We start from the raw sequence: 22,976 nt of genomic DNA, 5'->3' as shown, positions 1-22,976 counted from the left end.
AATACTTTGTAACATGACCTTTGTTGGCAATGACAGAGGTCAAACGTTTCCTGTAAGTCTTCACCAGGTTTGCACACACTGTAGCTGGTATTTTGGCCCATTCCTCCATGCAGATCTCCTCTAGAGCAGTGATGTTTTGGGGCTGTCGCTAGGCAACACGGACTCCACAAATTTTCTATGGGGTTGAGGTCTGGAGACTGGCTAGGCCACTCCAGGACCTTGAAATGCTTTTTACGGAGCCACTCCTTCGTTGCCCGAGCGGTGTGTTTGAGATCATTGTCATGCTGGAAGACCCAGCCACGTTCCATCTTCAATGCTCTCACTGATGGAAGGAGGTTTTGGCTTAAAATCTCACGATACATGGCCCCGTTCATTCTTCCCTTAACACGGATCAGTCGTCCTGTCCCCTTTGCAGAAAAACAGCCCCAAAGCATGATGTTTCCACCCCCATGCTTCACAGTAGGTATGGTGTTCTTGGGTTTTTCTTCTTCCTCCAAACACGACGAGTTGAGTTTTTACCAAAAAGTTCCATTTTGGTTTCATCTGACCACATGATATTCTCCCAATCCTCTTCTGGATCATCCATATGCTCTCTGGCAAACATCAGACGGGCCTGGACATGTACTGGCTTAAGCAGGGGGACACGCCTGGCACTGCAGGATTTGAGTCCCTCTCGGCGTAGTGTGTTTACTTATGGTAGCCTTTGTTACTTTGGTCCCAGCTCTCTGCAGGTCATTCATCAGGTCCCTCCGTGTAGTTCTGGGATTTTTGCTCATCGTTCTCATGATCATTTTGACCCCACGGGATGAGATCTTGACCTCAAGGGAGATTATCAATGGTCTTGTATGTCTTCCATTTTCTTACAATTGCTCCCACAGTTGATTTATTCACACCAACCTGCTTGCCTATTGTAGATTCACTCTTCCCAGCCTGGTGCAGGTCTACAATTTTCTTCCTGGTGTCCTTCGACAGCTCTTTGGTCTTGGCCATGGTTGAGTTTGGAGTCTGACTGTTTGAGGCTGTGGACAGGTGTCTTTTATACAGATAACGAGTTCAAACAGGTTCCATTAATACAGGTAACGAGTGGAGGACAGAAGAGCCTCTTAAAGAAGAAGTTACAGGTCTGTGAGAGCCAGAAATCTTGCTTGTTTGTTATTGACCAAATACTTATTTTCCACCATAATTTACAAATAAATTCTTTAAAAATCCTACAATGTGATTTCCTGGATTTTTTTCCCCTCATTTTGTCTCTCATAGTTGAAGTGTACCTATGATGAAAATTATAGACCTCTCTCATCTTTCTAAGTAGGAGAACCTGCACAATCAGTGGCTGACTAAATACTTTTGACCCCACTGTATGTGTGAGTTGGACTCATTACCACTAAGTCAACACTATTCCACGTTTTGCACTAAGCTCCTGTTTATTATGTCAGATACCATGAAAAGAGGGTGGCACGATGGCTAAGTGGGTAGCACTGTTGCCTCACAGCAAGAAGGTCTTGGGTTCAATCCCCAGGTGGGCGGTCCGTGTCCTTTCTGTGTGGAGTTTGCATGTTCTCCCTGTGTCTGCTTGGGTTTACTCTGGGAACTCCAGTTTCCTCCCACAGTCCAAATATGTGCAAGTGAGGTGACTGAGACACTAAATTGTCCATGACTGTGTTCAATATAACCTTGTGTAAACTGATAAATCTTGTGTAATCACAATCACTAAAACGACATTTATGTGTCTTGTCTAAATTTACTTTGGTGTTATACATCCCCATGACAACAAAATAAAAATCTAACCATTCGTAACAAATAGATTTATCTCTTTTATGGTGTAGAATGTCCCAACTCAGAGGTTCCAGTCACAGTGGCTCGGCAACAAGGTATTTTTTTAATTTTTTGCAGGCATGAGTAAGAGGTTCGGAAACATTGTAGGAAAGCAGATGTCCTCTAAAGGCGCTTTGCACAAGAACCACGCCTAAACTCGAAGTCATCCAGAAGTTGCCCTTGGCTCTATACATTTCTGAAGGCTGTCCTTTAAAGAGCCCAGAATAGTGCTCGGTCCACAGCAAAGGCTCATTTCTGCAGTCTGAAGGACCCTCTGTTAGTCTCTGAGTCCTTTCACACTCGTAGCTGTCTGATTCTAAAAGGCCGGTCTGTTTAGGAGTTTGTTAGGAACGACTCTTGTGTTTCCTCTCACCGTCTGAGTTTCTGGGTTTTTCTGCTTATGAATGAATGATTTTTTTTCCCCATTCATTCAACTTGTTGTCTTGGAGAAGGGAATACACAGTGTTACTAACTGTATCGCATGCTAATCAGAAGTCAGCAGGTCAGTTGGGGAACTGAAGCACTGGGAACAGATGCTCTGCTTACCCTCAAATTGAGAGCTAGATCTCTGATTTTCCCACAGCCCGGTGAACTCTTGATATTTAGTAAGGTGCTGCGGGCATGATGGAACAATTTGACTTGAAAACCACATGCAAATGTTTGTTCTAGTTCTGGAGTGTTGAGCAAAAATGTTCTAATCCCAGTTTTTTTCCTTTCTGACTATCAATGCTTGAACTTTGAGTATTTGCTAATGCTAGTGTTGATCTAATGATGATCTCACACTACAGTGAATTCAAAACATTTTCAGACCTCTTGGCTTTTTCCACATTTTGTGTTGTGGTCTTAATACACTTAATTACTTAGAGTTAATCACTTAATTAATCAGTTAATTAATCACTTAGAGTTTAAAAAGGTAACAATCTAACTAAAATCTTTGCAGTTGTAGCCTAGTGGTTAAGGTACTGGTCCAGTAATCAGAAGGTTCACGCCTCACCATGGCCAGGTTGCCACTGTTAAGCCCTTGAGCAAGGCACTTAACCCTCAATTGCTTAGACTGTATACTCTCACAACTTTAAGTCGCTTTGGATAAAAGCATCTGCTAAATGCCTAAAATGTAAAATCTTGTATTCACAAATGTATTCAGACTAGGGCTGTCAAACGATAATTTTTTTTAATCGCGATTAATCTCAGAATTTCATATAGTTAATCGCGATTAATCGCATTAAAAACAATCTGTGTAAATGTTATAGAAAACAAGGATTTTTAAGTGAAACGTTACAATTAAAATGGTGAACACATTTTATGCTATATGTACTTATGTTAAAAACTGCTGGGACAAGAGAAAACTGTAAGGGAGTTTCATTTACTCACATACTAGGCAGTAAATGTCAGATTGCAGGTTAAAATCTCTCCATCAGCAAACATTGTAGATCAGCGGTGCTTTAGGTGGGATAAGGCGTAGTTATTGTAACAGACTTTTCTGTGGTTGTATTGTGACAGTGGTTTGATGGACGTTTCTACACGAAGTGAGTGTGTTTTGACCCTTTGGGGCTTCCATAGTTCATGGACTAACGTGCTTGACTCAGCTTTCCGGTATTTGGTACCGTAACAGAATAAGTTAAAAAAAAGTGTTCTGCTCCCGACAACTTGTGAATATAGCGTGTATTTATTTCTTTATTAAGAAAGTGCATCCCTACAACGCTCGGTTACATTATGATAACAAACCGCAAATGAAAAACGGTGGCAAGTCCGACATTAAAACGTTGGTTCTACCAGTCAAGTCTCAACATGAACTAGAATTTGCGTTAACGGCACTATTTTTTAAAATCGCGTTCAATTGAAATCGCGTTAATGCGTTATTATCGCGTTAACTTCGACAGCCCTAATTCAGACACTTTTCTGTGGCACTGTGAATTGCAGTTTAGGTTAAAGTCTCTTTCTGACCGAGTGACAAGACAGAAACCAGCATGTAAGGACTCATGTAAACACTTATATCAAAATAGGTCATTCCTATTTTTAACCTCATCATCTTCAGACAGTAAGCTATCACACAGTAAAAAATTCTCAAACATATTTATACCTTTTTTGGGAATCAGAATGGCTAGTCCCAGTCCAAAAAACTACTTCTAGATCAACACTGTGCCCTAACTAAATGACCTTTTTTTCTTGACGTTCCCCACTCTGGGGCTCCAGCCTGTTACAGACTTATTGCTTTCAGACTTACGTGATTGCAAAGTCACGTTTTGTGTTAGGGTCACGACAAGAGCTGCAAATCTGGAACTAGTTGACATATGCAGGATTTCTCAATGAACGGGTCCCCTGTACGTATGGACAAAGATTTAAGAGATTCTGAGATGGTCAGGTGGGGACCATTTGTTGAGTTGAGCTGTAATGACCCAGTAAACATGTGCTACCACTTTTTGATGTGAGGTGTGTTTTAAACACAAGGGAAACTTAAATTACATAAAAACACAAGGCAAATGTCTGCAAAGTGAAATGATACAGAAAGAAAGAAGCTGCTGGCTGTTTATGTAAAGCATGTACAAAATTCCACCAAATTTATTGTAGACTGTCTTAAGAGGTCTTTGATGGTAAATGTGTAAACAGGTCTGACCTGTTAAATTACTGTTGAAAGGCTGCAAATGTAAATGATTTATACATTTTACTAGTATTATTCAGTTTTTGTGACACTGTTTTACTGTAACGACTTTGTACAAGTCATTGGGAGCATTGTGTACATTCTGTTTAAGCAGTTATACTTAGTGTTTAATGTGTATTTATTTTTAAAAGATCTGCAGTTTAATAGATTTGCCAGGTAAGGTTTATAAAGTTTCTGCTATTTTAAACACAGTCCTATTAAAAGGCTTTGTTAACCTCTTGTTACCAACTAATGATCAAGTTATTTAGTGTCAGTCATTTGTCATGACACGTCTTTCTTCTATGTGTGTGTTAAAATGTAAAAGTTATTTTAAAGAGCAGAACCAGTGATTAAGAGTCTTATTTTGTGGACACTTCGTTGCAGGAGAAGTGTGCAGTGTGAGTAAATGAGAGGGTCAGGCTTTTGTAGTGGAGCGTGTGTAGTCTTTCATTTCTAGACACTCATTTAATTGGCATCCTGCTTGATGCAGTTAATGTTCTCTGGATTTTATAGATTAAAAGTAAAAACTGAATAAAATAAAGGCTGCTTTCAAAAACGAATGCCTGCTCCGCTGAAGAATTCTGCATATTTGCTAAAACTGCATATTTGTTACAAAATGCCAACTTCTAGTGCACTTCGAAACACATTCTTGTGTCCATGGCATGGTCAGTACTGTAAATCAGTTTGATTAGTTTTTTTGCTGCATATATTTAACATAAATAATATTAAAGCAGTTAGCACCAAGTACTTCTATCAGTGGTTTTCGTTGTAGACATTTAAAGTACCAAAACAAACATCTGATCCCTCCAAACTAAGAAATACTTCAGTCTAGTGCTGGTTAACACTGCTTACTGTCCTAGTCCACATAGTAAACTGAATCTTGTTACAAGCATTCATTTACTTGATTGATTTTTTTTATTTATGTTTTCATTTTAAATATAGGACTTATGTCTTGAGTACTGTATTAGTGAGCTGAATGAACTGTACTCCAGACCACAAATGAAGAGAAAATAGGGTTTTGAGGGATGTTTCCATTATCTAACAATTTTTAGCTTTTTCCAAACCTTATTTATTATAACTGTTATTACTATTTTTAATGTATTATTTAACTTTGCTAAATATGGTTATGAAATGCTTTTAATTGTGCTTTTGTACTAATAAACCCGTATTTTATTTTGTGTTTAATAGATGAGGTTGATAAAGCTGGACAGCCTGCTGATAAAGAAGATGATGAGGGGCATGCAGATTTTACGTCTATAGTATTCTAACAAACCAGGTAGGTAAAACTGCTTATTTTTAAGACTGTGATGTGATAGCTGTGATGTTTTTGACTTTCTGTTGTTTTTGTTGTCATTTTACTGTGAATATTATTATTATTAGTAATAAAAGTAAAAAAAAAAATAGTGTAAAAAAAAAACAAAACACCCACACTTGTGATTCAGATCACATCACTACGCCGTCATCACTTTGTGACAGTTGACTACCGATGGGTCAGCTTTCTCCAATGCCTTCTGTCTCGTGTCACTTGTTGCAGACTAGCCCACAATCCAATCCACAAACATTTTTGAATAATTGTTTATAACTACAGAATTCACCCCATCAGAATGTTACTGATGAGACTTAATAAGTGTTCTTGGAATGCATGAAGCTGTTAGGATTCATTCTGCTGGCCAGGCTTGTTAGTTTCCGTACTAAACTGATTTTTTAGAAGAATTTAAGTAATGAATTAATATGAGGCAAGGTTGGGTATAAGATAAAGCAGAAGTTTAAGAATATGATGAACCAACTGTTAAGCATTATGAAATCTAATTGGACTTTTGCATTCCAGGTCAAGGATGGGAAACTCAGAGAGCCAGTACAGCTTTCAAGGGCCAAGAAGCAACAGCTTTACCTTCCCTGTCAGACAAAAGCCCCATTCAGAGAAGTTCTGTACTGCCAAAGAGGAATTTTTAACACCTAACGGATGGTGGAAGACAGGATCCAGAGTTTCTGGTTTTAGATCCAAAGCCATGGCGCGGGGATGTTTTTCTCAGCCGAAGTCTAACCAGTCCACACTGTCTCGGCATTATGACCATGTTAGTAAAGGAAGAGATGTGAAGAGAAGGCTCAGTACTCAGTGGAAAAGTTCTTCTGAACGGTTAGAATCAAATGGAGTGTTGCCATCTGAGAATGGCTACCATGAGAGTCTAGGTAAGAATGATGGAGCCTTCCGAAGTGATTGTAATGGTCATACTGGAAATGGATACAGGACACCTGAGAGAAAAGCCAGACTGGAGGAACTGGAGGATCAAACCAGTCCCAGGGTTGTGATCAAGAACGATGGCAGTGTAAAGGTAGAGTTTAATCAGGTCTCAAAAAGCTCTCTGCTTCCCTGTGAGTCTGGAGGGCCTGTCCAGCTGGTAAAGTTTTCCCCTACATCCCAGTCTGTTCCATCCATTGTACCTCACATGGGGTCTGATTATGAAACTGCCCCAGTGGCTGCCAGTTCAATCACCAGGACCAGCAAGGGCAGCTCACTAAGCTCAGAAGGCAGCTGGTATGACTCGCCCTGGGGGACGGGAGGAGCGCTCAATAATGATGACAGAGACTTATCTAACAGAGTTTCACAAGTTCACGTTCACTCTGTGCAGACAGAACGGTTTTCTCAACAGCGGCCCGGTACTGGAATATCTGATCTGTACAGAGACCCCAGCATGGCTGTCACCTTTCCTACTGCCAGTGATCTGAAGCTTGCAAATGAGCTACCCTTTCAGCACAGGTCCTCGTTTGTGTGCGTAATGGAGGAACCTGATATTGAGGAGTTCCAAGGGTTACAGCAGTATTCCTCTCTTACGTTACCCTGTCGAAAATCGGAAGGCATCACAGACAACGCTGAAAAGAAAGAGTCTATGAGGAATAGAATGAGGAAGCTCAGTGACTGGACCGGAAGCCTGACTAGACGGAAAAAGAAATTAAAGGTAAGGTTACATATCGTTAAACTACTTACATAGAAATGCAGATCAAAGCCAAATCTATTTTAATCAGTTGATCTGTTTTTAGGATTTCTTATAAGAAGCAAAATTTTAATTGAGAAATGTGCAATATATATGTAGAACAGTCCCAAAATGTTGTATAGTGATGTCCTTGTGCTAAATTTTGGATACACTTGTGCTCACCTTATGTTTAAGTCTTGAAATGATTTTAGTTGCCTGATATTATGTAAATGAATGAATGATTTATTTTGGCTGCACCCATTAGGAGTCACCACAGTAGATCCACTTATTAGAACCCGCCTATTTATTCGGGCTTGGGACCTGCACTAAAGGTGAATTGATATGTCTCCCTCATTGGCTTGGTTCACATAATGCCATGCCTGGAATTTCAGCTCCTGAAACTTTTTCACTGCTGTTACCAGCAGTGTAGGATGGCACTGTCGCCTCACAGCAAGAAGGTCTTGGGTTCAATCCCCAGGGTTTCTCCCCGTGTCCGTGTGGGTTTTCTCCGGGTGCTGCGGCTTTTTCCCACAGTCCAAACACATGCAAGTGAGGTGAATTGGAGATACAAAAAATGTCCAAGACTGTTCAATATAACCTTGTGAACTGATGAACCTTGTGTAACGAGTAACTACCGTTCCTTCCATGAATGTATCCAAGTGTAAAACATGACGTTAAAATCCTAATAAACAAACAAACCAGCCGTGTAGCTATTACTGATACGCCACAGAAGCTTAGAGTTGACTAATATTAGTTGCTTTTGTTAAATCCTGTTACTCGTTAAATACTGTTAATAGTATATTGGCTCTTTGTTACTGCTGCCCATTCAAGCTTTAAATCATATAAAAGCAGCAACCTAATCTATTTAAAATAATAAATCATGTTTGATGGTTAAACAATGTAATATGGTCTTGGAACATCACATTAATTAATGAATGTAAAATGAAATAAATGAGCTACTCTGTGTCCATGCCAACCCGTAATATGATTCTGGCTGTGTTTCAAACTTTTAAACTGTTGTACAAATAATGTGTCAATGTATGTGGTTTTAAACACAGCCCAAGTTCATTTACTTGTCCTTTAGCTGGCACTAACAATCTGTTTTGCATGTAGCTCAGTTTAGCCACCTTTGTTTCATTGTCTTCTTGTCAGAATTTTCCACCTCTGCTATTGCTGAAATGTTGGTGATTGGTGGTCCAGCTATTAATTTTACAAAGGGCCAAGAAATAGTAATTCAATAAGTGACCAATTTCTAATGACAATAAAATCGACCAATTTCCGTCCACGATGACAGCTGATTTTATTCTGGTCACTGCTGACTCGGTTTGTGTAATTTGAAGGTTTATTTGGAGGAAAAATGGCCATTATGCAAAATTACATGTCTTTTTTCTGATGCTAATGTGTCTGTCGCGAATGGCTGCTTGGTTGTGTGCAGTGTAGTGATGTGAAGGCTTATTATGGAAATTTGTTGCTTTTGTGTGGTAGGAGGGAAATGATTGTCAGGCGTTCTTGGCTGTAGGTTAAGGCACAGAAAGCGTTAGGTTCCCATGCTTAGAAATTTTACTTTGAATGTGTTATTACAGTAGCGGCCCACAGTGATCGTTACAGCTTAATATCTTTTTCAGTAAACCAGGTAATAAACTAGTTGTGTGAGATCAAATGCCGTTATTGGTCACTCATTCATATTTAGTCTCCGCTGAACTCCTGCTTTACTTTGTGTGCATTGGTGACTTCGTTGATAAGGTGTGTTTGTGTTTGGATTTATTAAACAAGTAGGTTTGTGTAGTTTAACTGGTGGGTTGGATAGTAACCATATTGTGCCCCACCAGACTTTGTGCCAGAGACGCCACTGGCAAGGTCGTAAAGAAAAAACATGCATTGATGCTGTAGTTCACCTTTTAAACACTCGAGCTTAAATCAAACCTCTGCCCTTTAAGACAGAAACAGTTACTAACGGTTTGGTCTGTAAGAAGTGAATCAAGATTTTTAAGCTAATTTACATTTACATTTTACATTTTCTTATCAATAAAGTAAAAAAAACAAACAAACAAACAAACAAAAAAAATTCACATAATGCTAACGGGCTAGACCTGGGCAATGTGCCACTCGGGGTGTTGCTGTTCGTGTTAGGATCAGAACGTTGTCCCATGTTGTGAACAATATTACTTGTCACACTGTGCCAGGTGTCTGAAAGAGGGAGGCCGCAGGGCATTATGAAAAATGAGTCGCAGTAGTGCAGACCTGTATTACGTGAATTCACTGAATATTCATTACATTTGCAGTGCATGGATGGAAATTCTCATGTTTCTTATAATGGTAATTCTTCTTTTTCAACCAAGATTTTTGTGGCAACTGGATAAAGCATTTGTGAATCTCGTATACCAAGATTATCTATTAATCAGTGTTTTAGTGTAGCTTTAGAATTAGCCCGTATTAGTTCATATGTACTTTGTGTAATATTTACTTTAGAGCCCTTCAGTGAACTTTTACTGTTTTGTTGGTCTGAAATGTCTTTGCTGTTGTGTTTGAGGCTTGTTGAGTTGAATGTTTGCATTTCTATATTTTGAGCATGTTTGAGAACTGTTTCTGCTGCATCGAGCAGTGCAAGCATGTCTTTGGTTTTTATTTTGTGCCATGGGTTAGCTTGGCACCAGATTCATTTCACAAGGCATCGGTGTCACATCTCTGTAAATAGAAAACATCATTGCATCGAACTGTCCAGAAAGCTGTCAGTGTGTGATGAGTGGTGATGATGGTCTGGCTCAAAAATAGACTGAAAAACAAAGTTGATTCAAAATTGGATAAATAAATAAAATAGTGAGTGTAGAAACAAGGAGGTGGTTTTAATGTTATGGCTGATCGGTGAGTATATATATATATATATATATATATATATATATATCACCTCCTTGTTTCTACACTCATTGACCATTTTATCAGCTCCACTTACCATATTGAAGCACTTTGTAGTTCTACAATTACTGACTGTAGTCCATCTGTTTCTCTGCATGCTTTGTTAGCCCCCTTTCATGCTGGTTCTTTAATGGTCAGGACTGTCCAATCTGAAATCTGTGATAGTGTGATACAAATAGCAAAGTGCACAAGGAAACTCGATAAATTTAAATTTTGATTATGGGTGTGGGGTTGGGTACTAGCTCAAACGAGACCCACTAATAACAACCCTAACTTAAATCACCTAAGATGAAATAATCCCTACATCCATTAATTTGTCTATATTCAGGTGCATATTACTGCACAGCCTCTTTATGTACTGCTTTTTATTACAGTTAAAATCAAAAAGGTGTTCTTGGATTTAGCAAATGGCTACTAGTTGTTTTTTTTCTTAATCTTTGCTTATGGCCAAGCAATATCAAGGAATGTTTTAAAGCAATTACTCTCTGTTCAATCCATGAATAAGCAAAAAGTTTTATAGACCGTAATTCAGAGGCTGTAATTTTATGCTCCTGAAGTTAAATTACAAACTCACCTTCGTCTAGATTGCACACATTACACTCAGAAAATACTTTTAATTATTACTTTAAATATAGAGTAAAACAAACCTGCAGAAGCTTATCATTTGCAGCTATAACAGGTATTCTTATAAATCTTACACAGCAGCTTTTGATTGCATGTTACTCAGGTTTTTCAAAATAGATATAAATAAATATGACTTAATTCCACCTTGTCCAGTATGTTCAAACCTTAAGATACTAAAGTCTGTAACAAAAGAAAGAGGTTCACGCCTTTGTTTTGTGTACCTAAAAAGCCACACCAGATTAGGAAAATTATGACTTTATGAATCCTTCACCTGCTCTATGGACTTTGACCTTAAAGCTTTAGTCTTCTAAGTGGGCATCTGGTCGCCCTTTTGTAATTATGTGCAGCTGGTAGTGATTTAGACTTTGAAGAAGACTTCTGTGGAAGAGCACTTGTGTCTGTTGTGTTTGAAGTGAACTACTTTTATATTAGTGCATCAGTTCTTCACTGCTGTTATGATGTCGCTCTTGTTGTAGAAGAGTTTCAAATGGTCATTCAGAGAAAATTTACTATGTCTGCATTATGAGTGTTTGTCACAGTGAATTCATGTTTTGTTGTACTATATCAACCTCAAACTTCCATCAACAGACACCATACCTCTAGTGAAACAATATATATTTAGCACATGACAGACAGAATGGAACACATTAACATTAAGCTTTATGAAATATGCCCTGACTTAAAAATCAAGGAAAACATAAAGATCAAGTTATCTACTTTAGATGTTGCATTGGACACACCAGACGTACACATTCCTACTTGATAAAGGGGGAGGATGCCCCGCAATGCAAATCCTGCCAATTACTCCTCACGATTAAACACATACTGAGTGCCCTAAACACCAAAGGGAAAGACAAACATTCTTTATAGCTGGAACAATGAAAGACATTTTTAACCGTGAAAAAGCAGAAAGGCTTTTGAACTTAATTGCAATCTCTAAATTAGGAATACACATATAATATCAGAGACTACCGAACGGATACAAAGCACCCACATAAACCTTTCCTGCCATGAATGTAACTCGCAAGAGTAAACACGTGGTAAAACATGGATGGATGGATGGATGGATGGATGATAGATAGATAGTTGTACTATAAAATTTTATAAATTGTTCTTAAACAAGACAATCTATTGCAAAAGATAAAATCTGACACCACATATTTATAAAAATATAGATATTTACCATATTGCTAAACACAAACCTGAACAGGCTTACTCATCAATTTGTGAAGTAATAGTAAATATTTTTTATAAAGCCTGATTCTCAATTTATTTGATATTATTTTGGTAAACGGAACTCGCTCAAGACTAATTTTAATAAAACACTTCCATCAAAATTTGAATCTTAGTGGAAGGCCTTGCCATTTCACTACAAAGGTCAGTTCTGAACATCTTTACAATAACTACCTTTTATTTACTCCAAAACATATCAGTATAAAAGTCATTTGTTTTCGTTTGTGCAGCATTATGTTGGAGAAAATCTGAATTTATGTGGTTCAATATTAGGTACTTTTGAATATGCCATATTTTGTAACATAACATGAATTTAAACAAAAAATGCCAAACAATTTATATGACTAAAATACTTGTGTAATTTTTTACTTTATCTGTGGATAGTCAGGTGGTCACTACACACAACATGGACTTTGGAGGGCGGCACGGCGGCTAAGTGGGTAGCACCGTTGCCTCACAGCAAGAAGGTCCTGGGTTCGATCCCCAGGTGGGGCGGTCCGGGTCCTTTCTGTGTGGAGTTTGCATGTTCTCCCCGTGTTGCGTGGGTTTCCTCCGGGTGCTCCGGTTTCCTCCCACAGTCCAAAGACACACTTGGGCATTTCTAGGCTGTTTTGTTCTTAATGGGTTTTACACACCTGGGTTTATTTTCCAGTACCACAGTGGTAGCACAACATATCTCAACTTTTGTATACAACTGCACTTTTTCAGTGATTTATTTGCTCTGTAATGTGAATATTTAAACCTAAATCTTACAATACTACTGCCTCACACTTTCTTCTAGGAGCCCAGATACAAAGAGCCTCTTGATTGCTTCGACAGTGGTGTAGATGGCTTAACTGCTGACACCAGCTCTCCCTCTCAGGTCTCCAGCTTGCGAGGGTACCCCAACGGTCAGTCACGGCCCCGCTCACAGTCTCAGGTGCTGCCCCCCTGCAGTTCTGTAGGTGCTCTTCACCTGAGCACCGATGCTCTCAGGCAGAACATCTACGACAACTTCATGAGGGAGCTGGAGACCAGCCACACAGCAGCAGGAAGCGGTGAAGAGCAAGGCGAGAACTCTGCAGATACAGAGACCAGCAGTCAGGAGACGATGGCCTCGCTGGAACAACTGGATTTGCTGTTTGAGAAGGAGCAGGGAGTGGTGAGGCGAGCGGGATGGTTGACCTTTAAGCCCTTGCTTACACTGCACAAAGACCGTAAAATAGAGCTGGTGCCCCGGCGCAGGTGGAAACAGTACTGGGTCACTCTTAAAGGTACGGGCATGTTGGGGGAAAATTACAGCAGAATGAAGCAGTCTTATGTTTTATGTTGCAGCCAAACTGTTACTAGCTTTGTGCTATTTAATTCTAAACTACCACTGCAGCCTCTTTTTAAACCACCCATTAGTCTCACCTTTCACAATATCTGCTTGACTAAACGGCCAGTCAAATATGCGATCAGAAATTAATATTTTTAACTTGAGTTTGATTTGCACTTTGCCTGTCTAAATGAGCGAACCATTTGAACTTGCACACATTGAAATCCTGAGTAAAAGAAACAGGCAGCACAGTGGCACAGCTGGTATTATGAGTGCAGCACAGCTGGTTTTGTGGGGATGTAATCCGTTTTTTCCCATTTCCAAAATCATGCAGAATGTAAACGGGTCACTTTTGTTGCTAGTTATAAGTGAGGGAGAGTGGTTAAGGGACATGACTTAATTTAAAGGTCTTTGGTTTAAGCCTTACCACTGCCAGGTTGATACTGTTGGACCCTTGAGCAATGCAAGCCTTGAGCAACCCTCAATTGCTTGGATTTGGTCACAAATGTCAGGTGCACTGGATAAAGCATATGCTAAGTTCCAAGGCCTGCTACGTTTCCTCCGGGAGTTCCAGTTTCCTCCCACAGTCCAAAGACATGCAAGTGAAGTGAATTGGAGACACTAAATTGTCCATGACTGTGTCTGACATTAAAACAAGAACTAAGTAATGACCTGTTCTGTCATGAACGTAACCAAAGTGTGTAAAACTTGATGTTAAAATCCTAACAGATAAATAAACAAATAAATTAATTCATTTGTCATTCTATCACAGGTTGTACACTTCTGCTTTATGAAACCTATGGCAAAGGATCTCCGGAGCAGGAGACCACACCAAGCCATGCTTTGCTGACTGAAGATGGAATAGTTCAGGCTGTTCCTGAACACCCGAAAAAAGAGAACGTATTCTGCCTCAGCAATGTCTATGGCGATGTCTTTCTCTTTCAGGTAAGTCGGAAGTGTGAAAATGAATAATATTAAAAAAAAAAAAAAAAAGTTCATTAAAATCAGTATTAAAAGAAAAACTGTATATTTTTCATGCAGTGGATTCAGAATGTGTTCAGACCCCTTGACTTTCTGCACACTTTATTTTGCTGTGGATTTGTTTTTAAATAGATATTATTGGAATTTTTGCCCATCGAGCTGTTGAAAAATGTATTAGAGTCAAGAACTTATTTACAAAATGATTTCAGACCCTTTGCTGTGGCTCTCTAAATTGTGGTCAGGTGCTTTTTGTTTGCTGTAATTGTGATGTAATGGTAAAAGCCTCTCTGCTGGTAACAGCATTGCCTGAGTGTTGGCGGTTCAAATCCCGAACTGGGCTCTCAATGTACACGTGTTATGTGAACCAAGCCACTGAGGAAACACATCAGTGCACCCATAGTGCTGGTCCCAAGCCCAGATAAATAGGATTGATTTGATACAGAATTGTGTGTTCCCCCAAGTCCCCAACATGTAGTGACAAAAAAAGAGCAGGAAAATTAATCGACTAATCGATAAAATAGTCTGTAGAGTAATTGATAGAAAAGTCGTTAGTGGCAGCCCTAGCCAAAACATTTGACATTTTAACTGTACATCAATTTTATTTGATGTAAGAGTAATGTTTAAAAGTCCATGTTAGGTCACACCTAAAATGTATTTTAAACAGTGTTGTGAAAAAGTAGGTCTTGTTCAATAAGACTCAAGTCAAGACTTTGATTTGGCCACTACTAAACCTTAATTTTATTTCTTTTGAGCCATTCAGATCTGGCCATTTTCATTCAGGATTTTATGATGAGTACAGAATTCATGGTTCCATCTATTAGGATAATTATCCAGGTTCTGTGCAAGTCTAAGAAGCCCCAGACAATCATTACTTTGGAACTGTGTACATTGACCTTAACTAGGGAAAGTGAGACCTGCAGTTATTTAGATATTTGTCTGGGATTTTTGTGACCTTGTGTTTAATTTGTTTTTAGCAACGGCTTTGTACGTTTCTCCAGACTAGTAGATTTTCAATGACTTTGTTTGCATTTGTATATAATTCTCTTTAAAATGTGCTGTGTGTTGCTTTTTGAGACCTTCAGTGCTTCACATGGCCAGACAGGTTCTGTTTAGGTGATGATTAGATTTAGCAGGTCTGGCAGTAAGCATGTCTGGGTTTGGCAGGTAAAACTGGGCACAATTTAGTAGCTAAGGGGGGAATAACCCTTTCACAATGGCACAGGTAGAGCTGAACTGCAATTTTTCATAAAAGATGTTCTCTTTGGTTATCTTTGCCTAATATTAAAAGTCATTTGATGATCTGCAGCATATAAGTGATACAAATATGCAAAAATAAAAATGGGAAGGGGGTAAACACTGAGGCCCTAAATAAATGACTGATTTTTCTTTTTAAATTCACACAGTAAAGAAAATTACTGGCTAAAAGTATACCAGCATTACATTTTCAGCCACTTCATAACTTACTGTCCTGATTTTACAGTTGACCAAAGTTTTTGTGTGAATACATCCTTCCTGTGGTGTTTGGGTATTCAGTACCATCCGTATGCTGGCTGTCATGAAAAGCTTTGATCAAGCTCCAGCACTGGAATAATGAGCAGAATTCAAAAGTGTGGATTCATTGTAAAAGCCACGGCTTGTTTCTGCACTCAACCTGCTTAGATTTGATAACATGTTCCTGCTTAGTCAGCCAAGGATTTGCAGTGACGTGTGCCAGACCACTTTCTCCGGCTGAAGGGTTTTAGAGAGCGGGGGAAGTGAGGTTGAAGAAACTTTGTACTGCTGCCCGATTTTCTCCTCAGAAATCAGGAAATGCCACATTACATGTTTGATTAAATAAGGACATGGTCGTTATTACCAGTAAACGCTGTAATGCTGCCTTCTGTCGTCACTGACCGACAGTATTACATGGCATGTTACACAGATGTCATGTTTTATTAGGGATGTGTTTTTTTTTTTTCAGAAAATGTAAGTGCACGTCCACTGCAGTATAACCAGGGTGACTTTGCTTCTTGGTTTGTAAGCCTGGAAACTGGGAGGGAAAAAAAAAAAGTAGAGCTTGGCTGATGAATGTTTCAGATTGGTGTAATTCAATAATGACTAATTTCTTAATATAGTGGTTTATGTTTAAGTTGGGGAGTCTTGGGAATCTTTCCAAGATTTTAAACACACACACACTCTTTGGATGTGGTGAATCAAAGTCAATAATTTGATGGCAGGTACTGACATGAATTCAAGTGTGATTGGTTTATTCTGAACACAGCCACATCCACAATTACATCACAGTTAAATCACGTATGCACCAAGTTTTACTTTTTTACTATTTACTATTTTTCCCCTTTAAACAAGATTGGTTTGTTTTTCAGTTGGATTGAACAGATTGTAGGTCACATTAAAGGTGGAAAAAAATCCTATTTTGTATATCACAAACACCTGGGATGTGTAGACTTTTTATAGTGTGTGTGTGTATAGACATCTGAAATTATTTCTACTTGTCGTTGTGTTAAATACAAAGAGCACTCAGTCAAAAAAAATTAAGTCAAGTGAGTTTAAATGGCAGTCGTTTTGTCCTCATGTCCGCTTTTACAGGCCTCCAGTCAGACAGACCTGGAGAACTGGGTCACTGCTATCCACTCTGCCAGCGCATCTTTGTTTGCAAAACGTCAGGGGAAGGAGGACACACTGCTTTTGCTCCGTGGCCACATCCGCAGTTTGCTTCAGAAGATTGACATGGATGGAAAAATGAAGAAGATGGCTGAGCTTCAGCTTTCTATTGTCAGTGACCCTAAAAACAGGAAAGCCATTGAAAACCAAGTAAGTAAGAATTATTTGCACTTGTCATGAGAACCAGTAACGCAGGTCACTGGTTTTGATGTTTTCTGTCTGTAATTACTTGCCTGGTTTATTTAGATGTGTAAGCTAGATAAAAGTAGTAAATTTGCATATTTTTATATTTATCAGTCTAAGATTCTATTTAAAAACAGTAGGTACAAAGACAATATCAATAATGTTTTATGGTTATGCGATGTAGAATTATTTATTGTATGTAACCGTACTTTCCAAAAACTATTTCTGCATGATGGTTAATGTTTTAGTATCATCTGTAGCTCAACACAAGACACTTTAATCTAATAGCTTCTCAACTTCTCTGAAAGAATTATGGATGTTCATTTATATTTTGGTTATCCTTAGGTAATTTTTACAGTTTGCGTACTAAGACTGAAGGTGTTAAAAATGATTACCAGTGCTTATAGTGCATATTGAGAGGCAGCCTGTTTTTTTGTACAGCACTCTGTGTATGGTCAATGAGTGGCTTTTCTACTGGCCTAAAATGTAGTTTAAAAATGTGGCAACAAAATCACTTGTTTTTGGCCATGTTTTAAAATGGTGTTTTAAGTCCATTAAGGTTCAAATATTTATCAGAAATCTGTATCATTTTAATGAAAATGGTTTGCAGTGGCCTTTATTTCTGTAACCATGTCCAGTGTATGTGTGGCTGAATCTGCTAGGTTGTTTAGAATGAAGAAACTGGGAACATAATCGAATCTAAAGATTTGTCTCTCCAAACAAAGATCAAATCTGTCCAGACTATGGTTCTCTATTTGGCTATTTATGGATGTGAAAGCTGAACAATAAAAAAATTCAGACAAACAGTATAAATGCCTTTTAACTTTGGTGTTGGTGAAGACTTTTGACAGAACTTTGGACTGCAAAGAAGACAAACAAATGGTTCCTGGACCAAATCAAACCAAACCTATCACTCCAAGCTTAAATAATCAAACTGAAGCACTATTGTTTTGGACACATGAAAAGAACCAATTTATTGGAAAAGACAATAATGCTTGGAAAGAGAAAGTGGTCGGCCAGTAACAAGATGGATCGATACAATTAAAGGAACAATGAAAAAGCCATTAAGAAGCCTGAAGACCCAAACAGAACACAGAATATTCTGGAAAACACTGTTCATATTGTTGCCAGGAGTTCAAATCTATTTAACTGCACTTTTAAAAAGCTTTACTGCTCATATTTTAAAAAGTGTAAATAATCTAAGCAGTAATATTTCATAATGCAATTTATTTATTTTTTTCATTATTAATTTTTTTTTATAAGAAACTCTGCCAAAGCTTCCTGAATACTTTCATGTCCCATTACTGTGGTCTGGAACACAAACGCTTGTAGCGTATCTGCTCCTTGTCTATATGTCTATAGTAAAATAGTACATTGGCATTTTTACTCATAGCTTTGAATACATTCCTTACATTTTTATATTTTTAAGCTTGATTTACTTGAACAAGTACTGGTTGAAATCTTCTTACATTATAAAATGCTCTCTATCAAACTTAATAAAGTCTACTCAAGAAGTTGCTCACTTTATCAGGGTTAGGAACATCCATGCTTGTTCTACATTGGAACTCAGGCCAGTGCAGGGGTCAGAAAAAGGTCAGGGAGCAATGGAACAAGGGCTTCACCTCAGTTAGGAGGTGCCAGGCAGTGTGTGAGGGATTTGCAGAGGGGCATAAGGTTACATAGTCTTAGAAACTGGAGCACTTTGAAGTCCTGTGTTTTTAAATGAGTACCAGCTGGGTGTTTTTGGTCTCTCTGACTCCCTTCTCTAAAAAATTTTTGTTTTGCATTGGAACAATTGAACTGGATGCTCACAACAGACTGGACTTTTTATGTAGATGTCATAGGACATGTGACTCAGCAGCACTATTAATACTGTGGCCAGATAGGACAAGTGAGTCTGGATCAACGTGTTTTACTGCACTAATTCAGTATTAAGCAAGATTTATTTACATTGTACATTACATTGTTGGCATTTAGCAGACGCTTCAATCCAAAGCGACTTACATTACAGTTACATTATACAGTCTGAACAATTGAGGGTTAAGGGCCTTGCTCAAGGGCCCAACAGCAGCAACCTGGCAGTTGTGCGGCTTCAACCAGCGACCTTCTGATTATTAATCCAGTACCTTTACCACTAGGCTACAGCTATTTACTGTTACTTTTTAAGTGTGCATTAATATAATGTATGTACTAGTGCTGTGTTTAAAATATTTTCATCATGCGGAGAAAAAGAATTCATGTATTGATTTTTCATGATTTTTTTCATGAACAAATGTTTATGATCTGGTTTATAAATTTGTGTTCCTGTAGCTGTGATTAAGCATACCAGCAAGTTTCCAGAAATAAACAGCCATTTTTTACTCACAGAAAAGCTGTCTTTTATTATCTATGTTTAAACTAGACAAAACTGGCTCTGATAAGACAGTAAAACCAACAGATGGTTAAATAATGGTGTCACTCTGTATAAGCCCTAGCTAGATTTAATTTATCTACAATTTCAATAAAAACACACCAGTTAAAAATATAGCTTTGATAATCTAATCCTAGTTGTTAGAACTTCACTTATTTATCTTTGCTTACAAGCTAGTTTACAAATTTTGATTTAAATTTTTTTAAAAATTATAAAAAAATATAGAAAAAATTACAAAATTGTAAAATGAAATCCGTTTCTATACGAGGCATAACATTATGACCACTGACAGGTGAAGTGAATAACACTGATTATCTCTTCATCCTGGCACCTGTTAGTGGGTGGGATATATTAGGCAGCAAGTGAACATTTTATCCTCAGAGTTGATGTGTTTGAAGCAGGCGTGAGGATTTGAGCGAGTTTGACAAGAACCAAATTGTGATGGCTAGACGACTGGGTCAGAGCATCTCCAAAACTGCAGCTCTTGTGGGGTGTTCCCGGTCTGCAGTGGTCAGTACCTATCAAAAGTGGTCCAAGGAAAAACCGGCTGGTAAACCGGCGACAGGGTCATGGGCGGCCAAGGCTCATTGATGCACGTGGGGAGCGAAGGCTGGCTTGTGTGGTCCGATCAAACAGACGAGCTACTGTAGATCAAATTACTAAAGAAGTTAATGCTGGTTATAATGTTATGCCTGATCGGTGTAAACCAGTATTTACACAAACCACACATTATTTGATGATTACGAACATCGGTCGTCTTTCTGCTGCAGTGGCAACAAATCTGAAAATACTGTTAAATGTTATTATCATTATTATTAAACTTATTAGCTTTTAAATATTTTTTGTGATCATTTTATGGTAGATGTTTGGTTTAACTGTTTGTGTCTGCTGCTATACAAACTACACTGCTGCTTATATGTCAAAAATGTTCTTTTTCTCACTTTACTTTCACTCAGTATTGTAAATTGGCCAAAACCACTGGTCTGTGTAGCAGCATGGTCCTGGAGGAACGTTCTTTCGTTTTAGTATTCACTTGTATATATGCTGATCAGCCATAACATTAAAACCACCTCTTTGTTTCTAGACTCACTGTCCATTTTATGAGCTCCACTTACCATATAGAAGCACTTTGTAGTGCTACAATTACTGACTGTAGTCCATCTACTTCTCTGCATGCTTTGTAAGCCCCCTTTCATGCTGTTCTTCAATGGTCAAGACTTTCACAGGACCACCACAGAGTAGGTATTATTTAGGTGGTGGATCATTCTCAGCAAAATGGACAGTGAGGGTAGAAACAAGGAGGTGATTTTAATGTTCTGGTCGATCAGTGTGTATAGCTGAAATTACTCTCTGAAATTTAGAATCCTACATTTGTCTGTGGAGAAAATAAATGAGAGATTTTACCTGTTATTTGTAGTACATAGTATTTTCATATCAGCAGGGGAGGAGTGCACTGAATTCCACAAGTCTGACCTCTACAGTCTTTAATCTCTCTCCAGGTTCTTACTTTATGTAATGGTGATAGGGATGAGAGCTGACAGGATTTTAAAAAATGTACAATTTAAATTAATCTTATTAAGGCTTATCTTCTCTAAACCCAGACGTCTAAGCTCAGTAAACATTTCTGATAGCACTGCCAACACCTAGTCACTGAACAAGCCCAGCCAATGTGTCGTTGAGTTGTGAGTTTTTCAGCATTGCTTAAACACAGTGTGATTTATTCCAGTCTTAAATCAGTTTATGTCTGTTTATTGAAGTACTAGATGACAACAGTGCAAGTGCTGTAAATAGCCGTTCTATTTTAATACAATGAAAACTATTTATTTTCACTGTCTAAAGTAAGTGAATTTAAATCCCATTAGCTAGAAGACAGTGTTGCCTGCTGTTGTGGAGAATTGAGTTTGCAAGCTTAAAACAGTACAACTGTTCTGTGTAATAGTTGAACGAACACCATTAAGTAGACAGTCATTAAAAGACAATAGTTTTGCTCATTCATGTGCCTCTAAGAAGGGGGGGGGGGGGGTAGTTTTACTGTTTGTAGTTTAATTTTCAAATGTATTGTGTAATTCAATACTTTCAGAAAAGTTCATGTATGTATGCAGACTGTTTTAAACTTTTAAATTTTAGAGTTTAGTCCTTTTAGAGAAGCGAGGAATCGTAATCCAATTTGGTTGCCTGAGCCTACCTGTTACTTGCCTTTGCTTTAGCGTATGAAGTGCTCATAATCAGACTGGGAATTAAAGATTTAAGAAATATTCACCCTTTATGGTGCAGTTAGAATCCAACTGGCCAACAACTTATCTGGCTTACTATCTATTAAGGGCTTGTGGTTAATTTGTTTTGCCTGCTAACCTGTCCTGGTTAGTTCTTTGCAAGCTTGCTAACATTGCAATTTTAAAAGACTAAAAAGGAAATATAAATAATAAAAAACATCACTGTTTAATCTAGGGATGTAACGATACACTCTACCCACGATGCGATACGATTCATGATACTGGGTTCACGATACGATTTTTTTCCCAATTATTTATTTTTTATTTTGTTAAACAAAATTAAATTGAAGACAAATTATGACAAAGTTTCCTTTTATTATTTCTCTTTGAAATAAAATAAAATACTGTATTTGTGCTTATCTTTTATTTACCTAAATAATAAATGTCCTTTTATTTCTGAGGTAGGTACAAACTATGCCAAATAATGCTTAAAAACTTAAATGAAATTTTTAAACAAATCCATAATTATAGAAAGAAATGAATAATAAATGACTAATACCAATAAAGAAAGTATCCTCACATAAATAAATTTGGCTGGAAAATTCCGAACCTGGCAACCCTGTAGTGACGTCAGCCAGGCGAGGTGAATAGCGCCAGTTCCCTCTGCTGTTTAAAGTGAATATCGATTCATCTTAAATGAATAACCGATTCGTGGCACATGTTCACCGATTTTTTTACTGTCTTGTGGTGCATCATTACATCCCTTGTCTGTAATCTACTCCATAGTTGTGTTACTGGTCAACAACACAAATTTGTGTGTCAGTTGTGTGTTTTATTTGCTATTTAACATGCTTTTATTTCTCTTGAAATACAATAAATGATTTATTGTTTCAGCAAGTTTCGGATGACAAGCTGTAGCACATACTCTCACTCTGTATTTTATGTGACTGAGAGAATGAATGAATTATTAAATATCATTTTTGCTGTTTATTGCTTTTAACACAGATGATTAAAGCGATGCATGTTCTAACAGACTCTA

General features: G+C 38.0%; 1 protein-coding gene across 1 annotated transcript in view; it reads left to right on the top strand.

Moving 5' to 3' along the window:
- tiam2a (TIAM Rac1 associated GEF 2a) overlaps positions 1–22,976 on the top strand; it is a 90,775-nt gene that overhangs the window by 5,788 nt on the left and 62,011 nt on the right. The window contains exons 2-6 of the mRNA XM_063007200.1: positions 5,639–5,726; positions 6,279–7,407; positions 12,974–13,445; positions 14,262–14,434; positions 17,057–17,281. Coding sequence (XP_062863270.1) covers positions 6,286–7,407; positions 12,974–13,445; positions 14,262–14,434; positions 17,057–17,281 — 1,992 coding nt within the window. The 5' untranslated portion in view covers positions 5,639–5,726; positions 6,279–6,285. The remainder of the gene's footprint in view (positions 1–5,638; positions 5,727–6,278; positions 7,408–12,973; positions 13,446–14,261; positions 14,435–17,056; positions 17,282–22,976) is intronic.

This window comes from Trichomycterus rosablanca, chromosome 13, assembly GCF_030014385.1.
Source record: "Trichomycterus rosablanca isolate fTriRos1 chromosome 13, fTriRos1.hap1, whole genome shotgun sequence".
Lineage (NCBI taxonomy): Eukaryota > Metazoa > Chordata > Actinopteri > Siluriformes > Trichomycteridae > Trichomycterus > Trichomycterus rosablanca.
Note: the sequence above shows the minus strand (reverse complement) of the source record. Positions and strands in the feature narration are given on the sequence as shown.